This window comes from Anas acuta, chromosome 2 (genome assembly GCF_963932015.1).
Source record: "Anas acuta chromosome 2, bAnaAcu1.1, whole genome shotgun sequence".
Lineage (NCBI taxonomy): Eukaryota > Metazoa > Chordata > Aves > Anseriformes > Anatidae > Anas > Anas acuta.
In genome coordinates, this window is record NC_088980.1 from 53,583,102 (window position 1) to 53,600,949 (window position 17,848).

General features: G+C 40.7%; 2 protein-coding genes across 9 annotated transcripts in view; one reads left to right on the forward strand and one right to left on the reverse strand.

Annotated features, from left to right (window-relative positions):
- The window catches only part of LOC137851190 (uncharacterized), a 158,475-nt gene extending 149,240 nt beyond the window's left edge, over window positions 1–9,235 (forward strand). Inside the window, exons 38-41 of the mRNA XM_068672101.1 lie at window positions 922–1,734; window positions 3,286–3,376; window positions 3,685–3,819; window positions 7,729–9,235. Coding sequence (XP_068528202.1) covers window positions 922–1,734; window positions 3,286–3,376; window positions 3,685–3,819; window positions 7,729–7,784 — 1,095 coding nt within the window. The 3' untranslated portion in view covers window positions 7,785–9,235. The remainder of the gene's footprint in view (window positions 1–921; window positions 1,735–3,285; window positions 3,377–3,684; window positions 3,820–7,728) is intronic.
- Window positions 9,236–16,361: 7,126 nt separating this feature from the next.
- LOC137851607 (nuclear pore complex protein Nup153-like) overlaps window positions 16,362–17,848 on the reverse strand; it is a 60,389-nt gene continuing 58,902 nt past the window's right edge. For 3 of the 8 annotated variants that reach the window (XM_068672889.1, XM_068672891.1, XM_068672890.1), the window contains exon 10: window positions 16,363–16,651. In XM_068672889.1, the coding sequence (XP_068528990.1) occupies window positions 16,505–16,651 (147 nt within the window). In that variant the 3' untranslated portion in view covers window positions 16,363–16,504. Of the gene's footprint in view, window positions 16,652–17,848 lie in introns of all 8 variants that reach the window. The other 5 variants (XM_068672884.1, XM_068672883.1, XM_068672882.1 and 2 more) reach the window with 3 other exon arrangements.

Here is a 17,848-nt window from a genome sequence, read left to right on the forward strand (position 1 = left end):
ATTAAGTATTTAATTTAAGTTTAAAACATTAAATGGGACATTAAATGGTCCAAACATGATCCAAATATCCTAAGTTCCATAAATTTTTCAAATCAAAACAGTGAAACAGACGTAGGCTGCCTGATGCACTGAATATCAGTAGTACCTCCTTACGTCCCTGCCTAGTCATTTCTAAGTAGATCGTGATAGTACTGTTGAAATTTTGATCAGATTGTCTACGTCATTTAAAACATAACTCATCCAATCTTAGTAATCAAATAAAGTAAGTGGAAGGGATAAAAATGGAGGTTTTGAAAACAGCGTTTTCTGACTTTTGCATTTGTGTCCCGATACGTGGTATGGGCTGTATTTACCAGAATAGAGTCTTCAGTGCTGCTAGTCTGACTTTCTTTGGTGCTTTTTGTGTTTAGGTTGGTTGTTGAAGCTACCTGCTTCTTGAAACATGACCTTTTTCCACGTTCACTGCTGTAGTGACTTGAGAAACTTTGGCAACCCTCCTGCCTAATTTTGCAAGAGGAACGCTTTCTCATTTGTCTCGAGAGTGTACTCTTAATTGAAGAGGTGTGAGGATAGTTAGAAAGGATGATGCTTCTCTAGAGCTCTGATGACCAAAGTATAGGAAAGGAAAAGAAAAATCTGATCTGTGCCTCTTTGTTCTGCACAGGTTTTGAGTTAACTTTCAGTGTTCTTGCTGTACAGTTGTTGAACAGAGTATTATGTGGAAGCAGGCCTGCCAAAAATTAAAATGACCTAGTAGACAGAGGTGGGGAGATGAGGCTTTCTTCTGGAAACTTGCTTTCTCTGAGTTTGCATGGGTTTTTGTTCGATTTCATTTTGTTAATAAATTGGGTGGGACAATGTGAGAAAGTAGTCTTGTAAAAGTACGTCTGGTAAATTTAAATTTTTCTTTTACAACTTTAGGAAGTGGAGGAACCAGTGCTACCGAAAATCCCCCTACCCATCGGTACTGCGTCGCTGCCTCAGTTCAAATTTAGTTTTGTTGGTAGTAGTGCTGTCTGGGTGTCACCAAGCGCTGTTTCAACAGCTGCAACGAGCATGGCAACTCCAGCAGCTGCGACGGGCATGGCAACTCCAGCAGCTGGGGCAGGCATGGCAATTCCAGCAGCAGCAAAGGGCGTTGCCACTCCAGAGGCAGCAACGGGCATTGCAATGCCTGCTGCAGCGCTGGGCATGGCAACGCCAGCAGCAGCGACGGGAAGAGCGAATCCAGCAGAAGCAAAAGGCATGGGAAGCCCTGCAGAAGGAGCTGGCCTGGATAATCGAGCGGCGAAAACAGGAATTTCAAGAAGAGTGGAAGCGACAGGCACGGGCCATGGAGAAGCAGCGGGAGATATGGGAAGTCGCAAAGCAGATGCAGTTGCAGGAAATGCAGCAGCAGCAGCAGGCGAGGGAAACCCGGCAGTAGCGCCGGGGGTGGGAAATCCAGCTGCAGCGCCGGGGGCGGGCAATCCATCAGCAGCGGAGGCGAACATGACATATCTAAAGGAGGAAGAGGAGGCGGAGGAAGAGGAGGTAGAACAAATGACATACTCGATGGCAGGGGGGAGCGTGACATATCCAACGGTGTCGGCGGGCGTGACATACCCAGCAGTGGCGACGGGCATACCTTATCTAACACTGGCAAAGAGCAAGACAAATTCAGCGGCGACGACTACAACGAGCATGACAAATTCAATGGCGGTGGGAGACATGGCAAACACGGCGGCGGGCCAGGTAAGTCTTTTTGCTGTCAGTACTTCTTCGGGTGAGTATGCCGCTTTGTTGCGAGTTGTGTGGTGCTCGTGAAGCTAATGAATGTTAGTTTGTGCTTGGCTGAATAAATTGGGGTCGCATGCCAGTTTGGGGAAAAACGCACAAATGTTTTGATTCTGCTTCTCTCAGTCTTAGACCTTGCAAACTTCTGTTTAATGCGATTGTGTAACTGCTTCAAATGCTGCGGGATTCGGGGGGGGAATGGGGTGTGGCTTTTATGGCAAGATATTTATACTGATTTGGGCGGGGGTAGAGTTAATTTTCTTCATAGTAGATGGTGCTGCGTTGCAGATTTGTGACCAAAACAGTGTTGGTAAGGCACTGGTGTTTTAGCTGTTGCTGAGCAGTGCTTGCACAGTGACGAGTCCTTTTCTGTTTCTCACACCGCCCTGCCAGTGAGGAGGTTGGGTATGCACAAGAGGCTGGGAGGGGACCCAGCCAGGACAACCGACCCCAGAGGACCAAGGGGATACTCCACACCATTTAGCATCATTCCCAGCAATAAATGGTGGGGGAAAGAAGGGGAGGGAGCTGGGGGTATGTACAGGGTTATGGCATTCGTCTTTCCAGGTAGCCATTACTGTGATGAGTCATTAATGGTACCTCAAATTTAACAACTTAACTTCTTTGTTTCCAGTTCTTTTCCCTGTTCCACTTGAAGGGAGTGAGCAAGTGGCTGTGTGGTGCTTAGTTGCCTACAATGGTTAAACCACAACTTTATTGAAGTTATTAAATTAGAGGTAATGTGGTCGTATAAGCCTCGCATAGAATGAGCCTGGGGTGCAATAATTGGCATATTATTGCAATAAAATAAACATCAATCTGTTCCAGAGCAATTGAAATATTTTTGTATGGTTTGAAGTAGGTAGCTGATGTAATACGTTGAGGTGTTTGCTGAAGTTCTTGGAGTGTCACTGGGCTGAGTTTACCATTCTTCAGCTTCCTGGTTTGCTTTTCCATGCATTTAGACCTAAGTAGCATCTCCAGCTTTTCCTCTGGGTTTCTGGAATTTGGTTGTGAAGTTATTGTCCTATACCCACTAGGAAACTTGACTTTGTTTTATTACTACTTCCCTCTGCAAAATAACTGAAACATCAAGCTTTTCAACGTCACTGCAGGACTTGTGTTGGGTAGTGAATTCAGGTAGTTGTTGCTCTTAAATGTAAACCTTGAATTCTTTTGAAAATACGGATACAGCCAACAAGTAGTGTTAGCAGTCCTGCATTTGCATTTTCATCTCCAATTGTGAAGTCTACGGAGGCAGAAGTGCTATCTACATTTGCTGTAAGTAAACTAATAAAGAAGCTAGACTTGTTTTCTTAGGCATTTAGTAGGCTGTTGCAGAACACTAAAGCTGAATCTGCCTTGATGGAGAGAACTATGTAGGCTTCTGGCTTATAATTTGTCATTCAGCATGCATGCTACAAATGTGAAGACCAGCTTTCAGATTTGGTTTTGTGTATGCATTTGATTGACGTTCCTGTGGCTCTGAAAAACCTCTCTTGTTCATAGCAGATTGGGTTTACATTTAGTGTTCCCGTTGTAAAATCATCAGAGCTTTCTGGATCCGGTGATACGCCCGTGACGTCCTTTCTTACCCTAGGTAACTGAAATCTTAGCACTTCACATCTGAAGTGCTGATTTTTCTTTTCTTCTTTATTAAATCTTAAACCTATCCTGTCTGTGCATGCTAGCAATTCCGGGCAGTGTTGGACTTCCGCAGTATTTTTCCAGTGACAGATCTGTTTTTATTGCTTGTAATTATAAACCATTATAAAGTAAGTAGAATTGGTGAAGGTTCTTCCGTGAGAAGCATGAAAGTTGGAAATTCTTGTTTCTAACACAAGTGAGTATAATCTGCTCTAGGTAGGTCGCATTGTGACGGCTGTTTGTTTTCTTTTGTTTCAAAAGAAACTAGCTCATCCGCATCCACCAACAATGAGCAAGAGGAGAAGGAAGGTTTTGTTGCTGTTCCCTTCAGAGTTCCCTTTAAATATGGACGAGGATTAAAGGAAGGAAGCGTCTTAGAAGTTCTAAGAAACCCTCGTGAGATAATGAACTCCTTTTAAAAAATACGCTAGCATTTTTGATTTCAAACAAACAAACAAACAACAAACTTATGGTTAATAGAGTATTTTCTATAAATATGAACATAGGAGAGCATTACATTAAGCACTGCGTTTGTTAGGGTGTATCTGCCCCTTCTATTCTAAGTGAAGTTGTCTTTGTTGCTAGAAGTAAAACTGCAAGTTGAAATCCAGATGGGTTGCATCTCCTTTATGTGTTAGGATGTAACTGTAACTGAGGTACTAAGAGAACTAGCTAGATGATCAATGTTTCATTTTAAGTAAATACAATTTGTGGAATTGAAAAGGAAATGTTTGTAAAACTCGACGTTCCTGTCCCACCTTCAGCCCAGGTGAAGAAAGAATAGTAAAGAGTTTCAGTTCTAAAGATATTGCAAAAGCTGCAAATCTGTGACATTCACTGTATCAGTTTAAAAGAAGCAGAATCTAAATCCACATTGTTCAAAAACTTCACTTCTGATTTAAAAACAAAACAGCAAAAAAAAAAAAAAGCAAACAAACAAAAAAAAAAAACAAAACAACTACGTTCAATGTACATTTACGAGCAACTTGAGCTGCTGTTCAAGATGCGTTTCCTTTAGTGTTTCTGTATTAGTAGCTTGTCTTTTCTGTTAAAATTGCCACCTTTGAATCAGGAGTTGTCCTGTGTGCGATGCATTTTGAACAAATATTGTAGAAAATTAGACAGTTGTTCAATTGTCTCGAGTTTTTATTATTTAATTAATATTCAGCATTTGGCTGTTACTGTCATTTTGGACAGTGCTCTCTTGGAGAAGAGCATTTCTGTTCTAAAGCAGGAGGCAACATTTGCAGAATTATGCTAGGTAAACAGAAACAGAAGTGTTATTTTTTTACTGTTTAACAGAACACACAAGCTAACCTCATGAACACATTGGAATTGTTTATATGAAGTCCTCTTTTGTCAGCATCCTGAATCAGAGTTCATCACTTAGGTGACTACAAGTCACAGCACAAAACCCCATCTATACAGAAGCAAACATCCTCACCTTTGCCAATACCAGAAGTAACTGTTTTCATGGATTAACTCCAGAGCCTTGACATTGTTACCTGTATATAGCAAGTATTTTTAGCGTTGGCATAAGCAAGCTGCTGCTAAGTCTCTGTGCTTTGCTAAAGATTGATTTATTAAGACCAGAGACATTTATCCAGCACAGCTGCTTTAAAGATGCAGTCTTAACCCTTCTGTCTTTTGTTTGGTTAATTACTAGATCTTATTTCCAGAAAGAAGTGAATGGAGTCAGATTATCCATTTCAAAGAAGCATCTGACACTGCCTGACAGTTTGCCATGCCTACCTCCACCTGCTCAGTTGATTTTTTGGTTTGTTTAAAGTCCATGAAACATTCAACAGCTGCCAAGTATACCACTCAGGTGAAGTCAGTCTTGCTTAACAACATAATCACAATTGTCCAGTAGGAAGCCTTACCAGTGGGAGAATTACAAAATACAGCGGTTCTGAAGAAGAAAGGGCCAGCTAATTAGTTTTCACTACTTTCCCTTTCAAGATTTTCTCCGGGGCAGCTTCAGACTAAGGACAAGAACCAAGACAAGTGCTATCTGTACTAAAACTGATGTACACTGCATAAACTACGTTCAGATAACCCAGCTGCGTATTCAAAAAAAATCCACTGTTTAGACTAAGAGAGCATGGTACTCAGCCATTCAGAAACTTGTTACTGATGTGTCTTTTAATACCTACACTTGTTTCAATACTGTAAAGCTACACAAGTTCTAATAAAGAGGTAATCCATTGTCTTGTTACTGTAGTAAACAAACAGAAGATACATCATCTTCCATCTTCTGGTTCCAGCTGCACTCTTCCTACATACAGTTCTGTAGGGAAGGAAAATCTGAAAATACTGTTGACATTCATCTGGATAGCCAAAGCGAGAAAACATGTTTGTGGCTTATTCTTGTTTTCAAAATAAAAATATTAATTTAATAAAGAAATTTGGCAAAGAAATTTTGGACAGTGCTCTCTTGGAGAAGAGCATTTCTGTTCTAAAGCAGGAGGCAACATTTGCAGAATTATGCTAGGTAAACAGAAACAGAAGTGTCGTTTTTTTACTGTTTAACAGAACACACAAGCTAACCTCATGAACATATTGGAATTGTTTATATGAAGTCCTCTTTTGTCAGTATCCTGAATCAGAGTTCATCAAATTTGGTATCGGTTCTTTAACTATTCAGAGACCTAAATTGCCCTAAAGAAATGATGGAACTGAGCCAGTAGAGTAAGAAACCCTCTCAGGAAGTGCTAAACTTTAAACTCCCCGTTGCCCTAAGCTCATGAAAAGCAAAGAATAGTATTCTACACTTGTTCTAGTAATAAACTCCTTTGGCTTTCTCCCTGCATTCCCAGATTTTCCCTCGCTTCTTTCCTGTCAGCCCACTGGGAAACTAGTTCTGTGCTCTTCTCAAACTAGAGGGAAAGGTCTAAGAACAAGAACTCCCTAGCGTATAAAACCACTTGTTGTCCCTTCTACTTCATATAGGCCCAAACCTGAAAATATTTACGAATGCATTCAGCTTTGCTACTGTTGAGAAACAAGGCTGGTTACAATGGCAGCTAAGCCCAAGTGACACTGTCTGGCTACACATAAGAGGTGGATTCCCCCAGCCATCCTGAAACAGGTTGATGAATCCAGGGAGTCAAAACATAGCACTTCTGCATTTTTGGTTTTGTAGACTGCATCCTGTGTACAGCCATTACAGCAAGGGCCACAGACTTTACAAAGGCAGAGCTACAAGAATCTGATTATTTAGAATAACTGTATCAATGCACAACTCATTGGTTACCTTTTAGAAATTCCTATGCTCAGCCGGATTCGTTTTCCCCCCAGACCTGGTGCATTCTGGCAGTCTTGCAGTGCCCTCATCTGATCACCTTGCTCACCAAATCTGACATAGGCATGCCTTCTACAATTTTCAAAAGGGAGAAAACAAATTCTAGTATGCATAACAGTTACAAAACTAAAGGTTCTTGAATTAGTCTATTACAGGCAGCATTGTCTGAACAGCAAACTCGCTCATTCCTGCTTGACTCACTGCATGGCCAGTAGTTTCTGCTAGACTTTATTTACTACTAACATTAGGTTCCATCACCCAACCCCCTAAGATTTGCCAGGGCTTATGTTTTTCCCCAAACAAAGTAGGAATTATTTTGTCTTCAGTATTGCAGATGACTAAGTAGACACACAGCAGCGCTGATTTCAGTGCACAGCTCTTCCTTCTCCCACAGCTTCTAGTTGTTTTTTTTCCCCCCATGTAGATATGCATATGGGTAAGTTGAAGCTTATCACAGTAACTGCTTGAACTAACCGGAAAGCTCTTAAAAACACTCAAGGATCTGTGCTATTAAGAAAAGCAGTGCTAAAGACTAATCTCACTCTTCCTGCCCCAGAAAAAAAGCACTGGAACAGCTCCGACGCAAGCTCTTACATATCGCTTATAAAAGCGAACACACTGATAACGTTACACATTTGCACTGGAATTACCTGGAATATCCCAGCAGGTCTGTTGCTATTTTGCAGTCAATACATGAGGGATACCTCTTTAGGAAATAGTCATAGAGCTGGAAATCATCCACTTCTGGAGTAAGCTCCCCAACAAATATTGAATAATCTGGTCTTTAAAAAGAGAGAGAGAGAGAGAACAATTTTAAGGTTCAAGACTAAGATAGCTGATTCCCATTATATTCACAGTTAGTTATCATCAGACAAAAAAAAAAAGAGACAAATCTGTAAGGAGTACTAAGTACAGAACTCTACTGAGTTGCGTAGAAAATTGCAATGCCACCACTCTAATCTAAAGTTTTCCATTACTCTGGGTCTATTCTACTGTTTCAGCAACAAGGACCCATTTTCTGACAACTTGCAACAGTTTGTTTCAAGAAGAAGCATAGTTTATTGTCTGAACAAGAAAGCAGCATAAAAATACCGAGAAAAATGATCAACTTAAACCACAGCCACGATTCAAAGGAGCTATGACTAGTAGCAGTAGAAATACTGCTTCCCAGTGATCATGGGAGACAGCAACTACAAATAAACCATTATTTATAGACACGTATTGCCAATGCAACATTTAGCAACCACACCAGCCATTTTGGAATTTGAAAAGTGAGTGATGGCATTCGCTACCAATTCAAACAGGTAAGGCAGAGTTTCTCATTTCAAAAGGTTTTTACCTGGCTGAACTACTACTACTAACAAACTCTATTCTTCCTGGTTTTATTTTGTTCTTTTTCTTTCGTTTTTTCTGTGGTGTTCTCCACCAGCTGTAGGCCTGGAGGCATTCTCGTTTTTTCCCAAGCAAGTCCTGTTGGGATAAAAAAACACCTCTATAGTATTTAGCCTCATTTACATTCCTCCCTCCCACTCCCCATCACCACAGGTGATTTCCCCATATTCACCTTGCCCTTGAAAGAAGCCTGGGGTCCCATTTCTCCCTCCGCCTCCCATGAGGGAAAGCAGCCTCTGGGGAAAACGCCTGGCAAAAATAACAGAGCCAAAGGATTGTATGAACAGCCATATTCCCCTGACTTGTCAAGCTGGCTAAAGGATTGACAGCTTCCTCTTGGAATTCGGAGAAAAGCAGTTAGCCCTTCGATGCTGGTCAATCCTATGCGTTAATTAGCTTAGGACTGGATTGTGCTCCATTTGAGCTCTCGGACTCTCAAAAAAAAAAGTCTTCAGTAGCACAGTGAGTGATGAACAGGCAGGAAATCATCACTCCTGCTCAGAAGAAATCTCATCTGTCCCTGTCTCCCCTTTCCTAGGAATTCTTCTTCCTTATGTGAGATGCCTCTCCTCACTACCTAGCTGCCAGTCACTCTCTCAGGCCAGGAACGACGACAGGAGGCCCATTAATGGAACGCAAGGAGAAAGCAGACCAGGAACAGGCACTAACTTGGCTGAGGGGAAAACTCAAAACCCAGATGCAAGGCCAGGAACTAAGAGGCATAAAAAAAAAGTGCCTCCAAAACCAAAACAAAACAAAAACAAAAAACACCCCAAAAGCCACAGTTAAAAAGGAAGTGTGATAACTACAGAAAAGAGGAGAGAAACAGCCATAACAACACAGGTTGCCTCCCTCATTTAGTATTCTGAAGAACAAGGATTTCCAAAAATATGATTGGCGTTTTTCAGTAGCTTTTACTTACGCAGGCTTTAGTGTTCTTCCTCTAGAACACCTCTACATAACTTACCTAGAGAGTGTTACTCACAAGATCCTTCAGAAGAACTCATGCTCAAATAATCCAAACTGCAAAGCTTAACGTTTTGCCCCCAACCTGCTTCGGTTGTTATGATCAAGCATCCAGAGGACAACCACCAATTACCAAATTACCAGAGGAAATCACAGGACTAGAACACCCAACTCAGAGTGAGCCAGCCATTTCAGCTTTACATTTACTAGGAATTCTGAGTATGGTTCTGGGATCCATTTAGACACTACAAACCTGAATTTCTCACCACAGGATCTTACCTGGTTTGCCATGGTTGAAAGAATCTGTCTTCTGTCTTTCTCAAGGAATGCAGCTGCAAACGCTCAGTTTATTGCAGTCCGTCAGCTAGAAAAAATGTGAGGGAGGGGCAAGAATAATCTTAACTTTGAGGTCAGTTTCTTAGATGCTCACCCTGTCCAACGCTTTTAATATTATTAATTCACAACTCGGGAGTTTCATTTCTGATGTGTCTCAATTGTTTTAGCCATGACAAGAAGGATACATAGCCAAGGGGACTACGATTAGAAGTCTTCTTCATTTTCTTAAACTGTAGTAGTCCACAACGTTTTCGCGTTGTCCAAGACACTAAGAAATTGTGAGCTTTTAAGTGACCTACACCTTATCCTTATTTCTAAAAGAACATGCAATATTATAATTTAATAGTTCCATGTTCTGAAGTAATTAAAAGCGAGGCAACAAAGATATAAGCTTTCATGTTTTCTACAACTCCTCAAGTCCCCCCACACACATTTAGAGACAAATTAGAAGTTGTATCTGCTTGTGGTTACCAGTTACACAGCTGAAAACAAGCAGTTGTACTTCCTACCTGCTAAAGGAGCAGAGATGTTAAGAGACAAAGCAGGGTACAGCACAGATAAGTATGACCCTTCTCTGCACCTTTCCTTAGGTGCATCTTCTTGTCTTCCACCTCTTCTGGCTGACAGGCACCAAATGCTGGGCCAGCAGCAGAGCCAAACACAAACGAAGAGGACAACCCTCAGGGAACAGAAGAGAAATTTCAGTATATGCAGGGCTTTTTTGTTTGTTTGTTTGTTTGTTTTTGTTGTAGAATGACTCTACGCATCACATTTTCCAAGTCTGGTAAACGAATACTTCAAATATTTGAGATAGATCTTAATGTTTACAGGCAAGTATGTAAAACAACAAACTACCTCAGCCCTATCCCGGCTGGCTGCTTTTCATGTTACTTACAAGAAAAGGTGCATGTTAACAACTCGGACAACATTCATCTCAAACACATTGGCTGTCTAGGCTGAAATTACTGTCTTAGGCATTCATGTTCTAGAAACAAACTCCCACAAACGGTACACGTTAATTTATATTTACTAAGAGCTGCTTATATCACTTATATATACATAGAACATTAAAATACATAAATCAGCATATATATATATAAAGGTTCAAAATACAGCTCCTGATCTATTAGGAGCTGTATTTTCATTCTTGCCAGCAGCTGCACCCCTTCCCTGTCCAAGTGTTTACCATTATCAGTTCTGGAGGCCAAATCACGCCTTCAGGAATCTAACTATACTCAAAAACTCAGTTTAGTAGAGTAATTCTGTCCCTTCCCATAACGGATAACAAGCTCATTCAGTTAGCTGTTTCGGTTCTTCAAGGCCAGCAGAAATAATGAAACAACAATACGTGATTGAACAATGACTCTGAACATACAGCACATCTGCTGAGCAAAAAGGGACATTTTCAACAGCACTATTAATTGGAATGTAATGTAAGCAGCCATCGTGCAACAGAAAACACCATCTACTGCACCGTAACTTGGAATGGCTGGCTGCTTTTCTTTCCAAGAAGAAAAACATAAATGGTAGCAGTTAACACAGACTTGAAGGCTTCTGCATTGGAACAACAACAACAACAAATCTTTTGCGAAGATTTTTGAAAGATGGCTTAATCTGCAGGTTCAGTTGATCTGCTTATGGCTGTAATTTAGTATGGCTCTTTCTCTGCATGTGGTATACAAAAACTAGTGTAAATTTAATTTCCATGAATGACAAGATTAAGCCCTCAGATCAAAATAAAATTGAACCTGTAAGGAAGATACTACATCTGTCTCCAAGGACTGCTAAGCTAGCAGGAATACCCATTCCATTATTTAGCCGTTTCAGCCGTGTTACACGGCTAAATTCATGCCGGACTTCAGTGGGAGTAATGCATTTCGAACACCAAGAAAAACTTTAGATTCTCATTTCTGCCTTCAGTGACATGGCAGACACCTGAAACACTTGCTACTGTGCTCATTAGAAGCCACTCCTTAGGAAGCAGCAATTGTGTGTACAGATACTATGCTTATATGTACTTGTAAAGGACTGACCTGGCAAATCTTGATGTTATTTACAACACTTGAGAGATTTAGGTACGGGAGGGAAAAATTAGGGAAGCTGTAATTAATTGACTTCTCATCTTCTAATCTTAAATACTGGACCGATACTGAGAAGAGGGAAACCATACTTCTCATGGGGAAAAGTGCCCAAATAAATTAAAAGCCAGTAAGGGGCTGTCCGTTGCACAAAACAATACCAGTTCATTTCTATCCTGTATTTCCCAGACCATCTGTGAAAATCTGAGCCCCAGGCGTCAACGTTTTTCTTTGGTCTGCTATCTAATGGCAAAAATGAGAAAAACGTCTTTTTAAATGTACCTGTTGAACTTGATGTGGTTGTGGCTCCAAAGGTAAATCCAGGGTTTGCATTGCTACTGCTGGCTCCTGAACCGAAGACAAACGGAGCAACGGCTACACCAGTGCTGGAAGATGTGGTTGCTGGTTTGTTTTCTTGGGAGAAGCCAAAGGACTGAGATGTCGTAGATTCTGCAGAGTTGCCAAATGTGGAGCTGCTCACAGTGTTGCTGGCTTGTCCAAACACAAAAGGTGCAGGGACCGGTGCAGGGTTGGAGGAAGAGGTGACGCTGCCAAACACGCTGCTGCTGTTGGCTGAAGTGGTGGGTATGGCTGCGCTGGAGGAAGCAGAGCTCAAAAAGCTGAAGGATGGTTTTGCTGCTCCTTGATCTGAGAGGAAGAACACGACATGAGCCACTGCAAGACGCCAAAGGAACTACAGCAGACTCCGTTTCAATCCCTGTACAAAGAGCAATCCTGAACGACACCTCGGTTACGCTCCAGGTACTGGTGATTCCGTCCGATCCAGATTTCACATGCTGATTGCTGCCATCCACAAATCAAGGAGTGGAAGACTTGTGATGAGCAAGGACGCCCCCCTGCAGTCTCGAGGCTTTATGTATTGGTCACAAACACCAAGAGTTGGCTGTAATTATCTGAACCAGTATTAAGCAGTACCTCTGACCTCTTCAAACAAAAATATCTTTCAGGTACTCTGCACCAGTTTTATGGCCTTGCTAAAGGGAGCACTGAAAAGCACAGTGGTACAGCTTCTTTTGTAGCCTGTTCAGAAATGACAGCCCTGTGCCTACAGCTTCAGATCAGGCCAAGCTTACCAGCCCAACTCTTACAGCTAAGTTCACTGCACCTGAATGCCTTCAAGACGTGCTTTTAGGAGCCATGGAGAAGAACCTGCTGTTAAGACCACCGTTATAAAGTACTGAGTGTTGTTTTACACTTCAAATAGAACTATCTGCTAAAGTCATTCATCAGCTTTCCCTAAGCTGCTGCTCTCTCATTACTGAATGTGTTCCTGCTCTCAGTTTCCCACTAACTTTTTCCCCCAGCCTTTATGGCCCCTTTTCATCTACGACACTTTTAAGGGACTACATCATGGTGAAAAATGCTGGTTAACACTTCCTTTTACACAAGGTGCCTCATGAAATTTTCCTGACTAAACCAAACCCCAGAACTTTAACTAGAAGGGGAAGCAAACAAACACACACACCTCCCCTGCCACCAAATCTCCCCAAAACAGATCTGTTCAGGAACAGATCAACTAGAAGAATACTGCGATTAAAATCAGTATAGCCCTCAACACTGCTTTTGTTCAGGATTACTAGCCAACGTCCTTTCCCTGACCACTTCTGGAATTAATACTGAATTCCATACTCTAAAGCATGGCTGATAAGTCATACAAATGACAGTTAACAATCAGAATTTTTCCACGCAGTGATCATCAATAAGAACTCCAATCCTCTACTGCAGCCTTTTAACAAAGTAAAGGAAAGCAGAACTGTGTAGTGACTGTTAAGTGATTTTTGGACTTTCGTAGTAGTAGAGAAACAGCACTACACTCTGTAGCACAGGCACAAGTACATGGGAGTAAGATCCTCGCTCTCATCTCTTTTTTCTCTGAAAAACGCTCGGGTGAGGCCTCTATTTCACCATACTAATGATTTTACCACCAGCTGTACTGCTAGCATTGAGACAGTCCAACTTCTGTGCTTGTACAAGATTAAGTTCCTTAAGTTCCTTAAGGTGTCACAATTTTTTGCCTAAACCTAGTGTCAAAACTCTTTGAGATCAAAAAAGGAATTGCTGCTAATTGTGTACATACCAGTAACTAGGGCAGAAGACACACAATGCATGAATTAAACTTTTTCTAAAGCTCTAGTACACGAACATATCAAATCTCACCAATTTTTTCTAGTATAGTTTCAGAGTTCTTCTTTGATGGACATAAGCAGACAAGCGAAGACGAAAGATAGGATGAAACTCCAAATTTGAAGTCCCCTGGTGTACTAGGAAACTTAAATCCCCCAACCACATTGTTGGAGGATGCAGATTCAGAGGCAATGCCAAACTTGAAGCCCCCTTGTTCTCCAAATCTGAAACTTCCCGTGCTATCTAATGTATGAGAAGACTCAGAGGATGAGGACGCAAGAACACCAAATGTAAATGATAGTAAGGCAGCATTTGTGGACACAGTAGCAGAACCAAAACCTGCAGAAATAAGTGAACATCAGGTTTGTAACCCATGGGGTACCTGCAGTACATGAAGGTTTTAACAACACTCTAGTCCTGATCTTTCCAGTCAAAACTGTTTAAAAAACAACCCACCAAACAGTAAAACAAGAAAACGCCATGCTTCCTCCCTACATCAACCTTTTCACAATTGTGTTTTCTGTCTACCACCTGGCTTTAAAAAGTACACAAACTTCTTTGAAAGATCATGTTTTTAGTCTGCACTCCAAATGAACAACACGCAGGGCATGTAAAGAACAAGCATGTCATTAATGAAAGCTTTTCTCTAGAAAGGATAAATTTATTCTTGGGGAAAAGTGTGGAAACAGCTGTTATCTTATCGAGGCAATATTCCTATAGGAAAAATGAACAAGTACACCACACCTCAAAGGAAAAAATAATTGTGCTTGAAAAGTAAGAAAATAAAAAAAAATCAGAGCAAAACAAAAAATAAAACACAGAACATGCATCCTCGTTTTAATCAGTAAGCGTTACCTTTGAGATCTGCTTTGGCGCCTGGCTTTGCACTTTCACAGGCTACACACTTTGTGGCCTCTGCTTTGTTTCGAACCAAGCAGGTCTCACAATCCCAGCTTCCTTCAGGCTTCTTAAATTTGTCTCAATCCAGAAATTCTCCCGAAGGAGCAGAAAATGTCGATGCACTGCTACTGGTCACAGGTGTTAGACCCTCTACAAGAAAAACAAGACAGTTAACCATCCTGTTTGAACATCAACTATAAAATCACAGAATCACAGAATCACAGAATTTCTAGGTTGGAAGAGACCTCAAGATCATCGAGTCCAACCTCTAACCTAACACTAACAGTCCCCACTAAACCATGTCCCTAAGCTCTACATCTAAACGTCTTTTGAAGACTTCCAGGGATGGTGACTCCACCACCTCCCTGGGCAGCCTGTTCCAGTGTCTAACAACCCTTTCAGTAAAGAAATTCTTCCTAACATCTAACCTAAAACTCCCCTGGCGCAACTTAAGCCCGTTCCCCCTCGTCCGGCTTAAAAAAAATAAATAAATAATATATATATATAGATGTATACACACACACACACACATATATATAGCATTGGTGGGCCAGAGATTTACTGAATATTCCAACTCAGCTGTCCAAAGGGACTCTTGCCAGCAGATCATTGTGGTGCTCCTGCTCCAGAACATGGCACCCAACAGAGACCAGCACCACAAAAAACACTACCACCACTACCTACTCTACAAACAAAAGGTAGGGCACTGCAATGAACTTTGTGAACAAAATCAAAAGCAGTATGAGTTTTCTGGATCTCCTTCCTAAATGGAGAAGTAGAAAGGAGTTCTAACAAAGATAATTCAGAACAGTTTGAAAAAACATAAAACCCAGCAGCTGTTTGCACCTGTACCAGAACCTTAAAGCCAGTTGCTTCCACCCCTAAAAAGGCGGTGGTTGTGAAGTCGAACTTTTAGATGCCAAGACAAAAACGTTGAGTTCTTTCTGCAAGCCAAAGAATGCCCACGGTCACATAAGAATTGCTTGGCAGATGAGCAGAGTCAGCAAAATTCCCTGCTACTGTTCTTGGAAAACAGCAAACCCCTAAAAAAGGTAGGTTGCAAAACGTCCTAACTCAAGCGTTATTACCCCAAACACCATTTGCCCAGAAGGGAAAGCCATCAATATTATCTGGAGGATAACTCATCCTAACCCTAACCAACTAACTCATTAATTAACATCCTAAACCAAGAAAGCAGTATAACACAAAGCAGTCTCCTCAAGAAGAAATTCAGTTAATTCTTCTGGATTTACTTTTTTTATTTTAGAGATGAGTTAGCATTTGGCCTCAAATGATTCTAAACAACACAGGGTCTTCATGTGAACTCAGAGCAAACAATTAACTTCATCATGAAACGAGCATTAAAAATAAATAAATACTAATAAATCTTCTTCCAGGTTTTTGCTTAAAAAATAAAGAAAAAAACCTGTGACTCACTTCGCCTACTTTACCTTCTAAAGAATACTTCAGAAAGAATCATTCCATGAGGACAGAGCTTTCAAACTCCCAGCAATTAACTAGCTAAAACTAATAGCTTTTCCCCTAGGGAACATTAAGAGGGACAAGTTGTTTTGTTATAAATAAACTGACATACAAACTATGAAATAGCTGTCACAGCAAAATTTGTAACACTAAAGATTTAGTTAAACTACAAAACGATCCCTATTTCCTAGAGAAGGAAAAAATTAGGCCTCCAAAAGCACAGAGCCTTTCCGTGGATACAGCATTATAGCATGCCTTGTTTCCCATCTTCACATCCTACTCAGAGGATAAACTTGGCATAAAAAGTGGTGGTGTATCAGTCATGTATCAGTCATTTTATTATTGTTCATCTTCATTCTTTTCATAAAAGCAACAATTTTCTCAAAGTTACACTGGTCTTCAAACACAATCTGGACTTCGCTGTTCCCTCAAAATACAAAATTTTCCTTGCATTTCCCATTCCTTTTACTGACAACTGTCACCACCTTTCCAAAAAGGCAAGCATGCAGACTGTACTGAAAAGGAGATTTCTTTCTTCCTTCAAGTAAGTTTTAAATGAATAAATGTCATACCTTCCACATTGTTCTGCTTGCTGTTTCACAGGCGAAGTCTTCTCTCTCATCCACTGCAAGTTAAATTTATTTCAAAATTTACATGAATAGATACAGAATACACAAAGTACCCAAAACCACTTATGTGTTGTTGTTTTTTAAATTTATTTATTTTTAATTTTATAGCACTGAATACGCCTCACCTACTTAACCTTGTTCCCTAATTCAGCATTGTGGGTACAGTTCAGTTAAACTTTGGGGCTAAAGTGAGCATCACTGCTTCACTCAGCACTGAGGACAAACTGATAGAACACTAAATCAAATTTGTCAAATTCTCTACCAAAGAAAGTAATTATTTTAAACAACATGACAAAAATTGTGTACATGTGGGGCCGAGTTTACCAACCCCGTAAAAGGGACATACTTTTCTGTTTTCTATCATTTATCAACAAACAAGCAAAAAAAATAAAATAAAAAAATCTCTACCTCCCCTAAAAACTAAGCAGTTGCTGCTACATGTGGTCTAGAACTTCACCAAATGGAGATCGTGCTGGCTAAACAATACAGAGATGGAAAGATTTAAAAGCAGTAAGTAACCAGTATGACTGCTCAGTTTGATTTCCTGCCTAAAAAGCCCATACATTTAACACGTCGTCATTTGTACGCTCAGACTGATACTGGAAACATTGGGGTTTTTGCAGAAGGAGATGCCAATTTAATTTTATGGAAAATTTATCAGACTCCATCTACACCAAAGCAATCAAAAAGGATAACTCAGTGCATTGTCAGCTCTCACTTGGAGCACATAGCTCACCTGAAATAGTTTACACAGAACATCAGCATGTTTCAGCAGTGACAGCTCTGTGTTCATGAGAACACAAAAGGAAAACATTTCTCTCTTTTAATATTCTTTCACTGAGCACAGGATGACTCAATAGCACATCATGACATCATGAAAACAACGACAAGACACTGAGCATTCCAAAAACAGAATTAAATCCATAAAAGCTCAATCTATTTCACAATGGTTCCCACTGCCTTAAAGCTTGCCTCAAACATACTATCAGTACTTTTTGCAAAGACAGTATAATAATTGGTTTGAGAAACATTCCAAGATTGTAAAAAAACAAAAAAAACAGGCATATAAGGGCTCAAAAATGTACTTACTTGACACTTTGTGTCTACCTGGTAAAATCATGGAGAAGATGGTTCTCGAACTTATTGAGGTGCACCTGGGGGACAAAGCAGTCATTGGTCCCAGCCAGCATGGG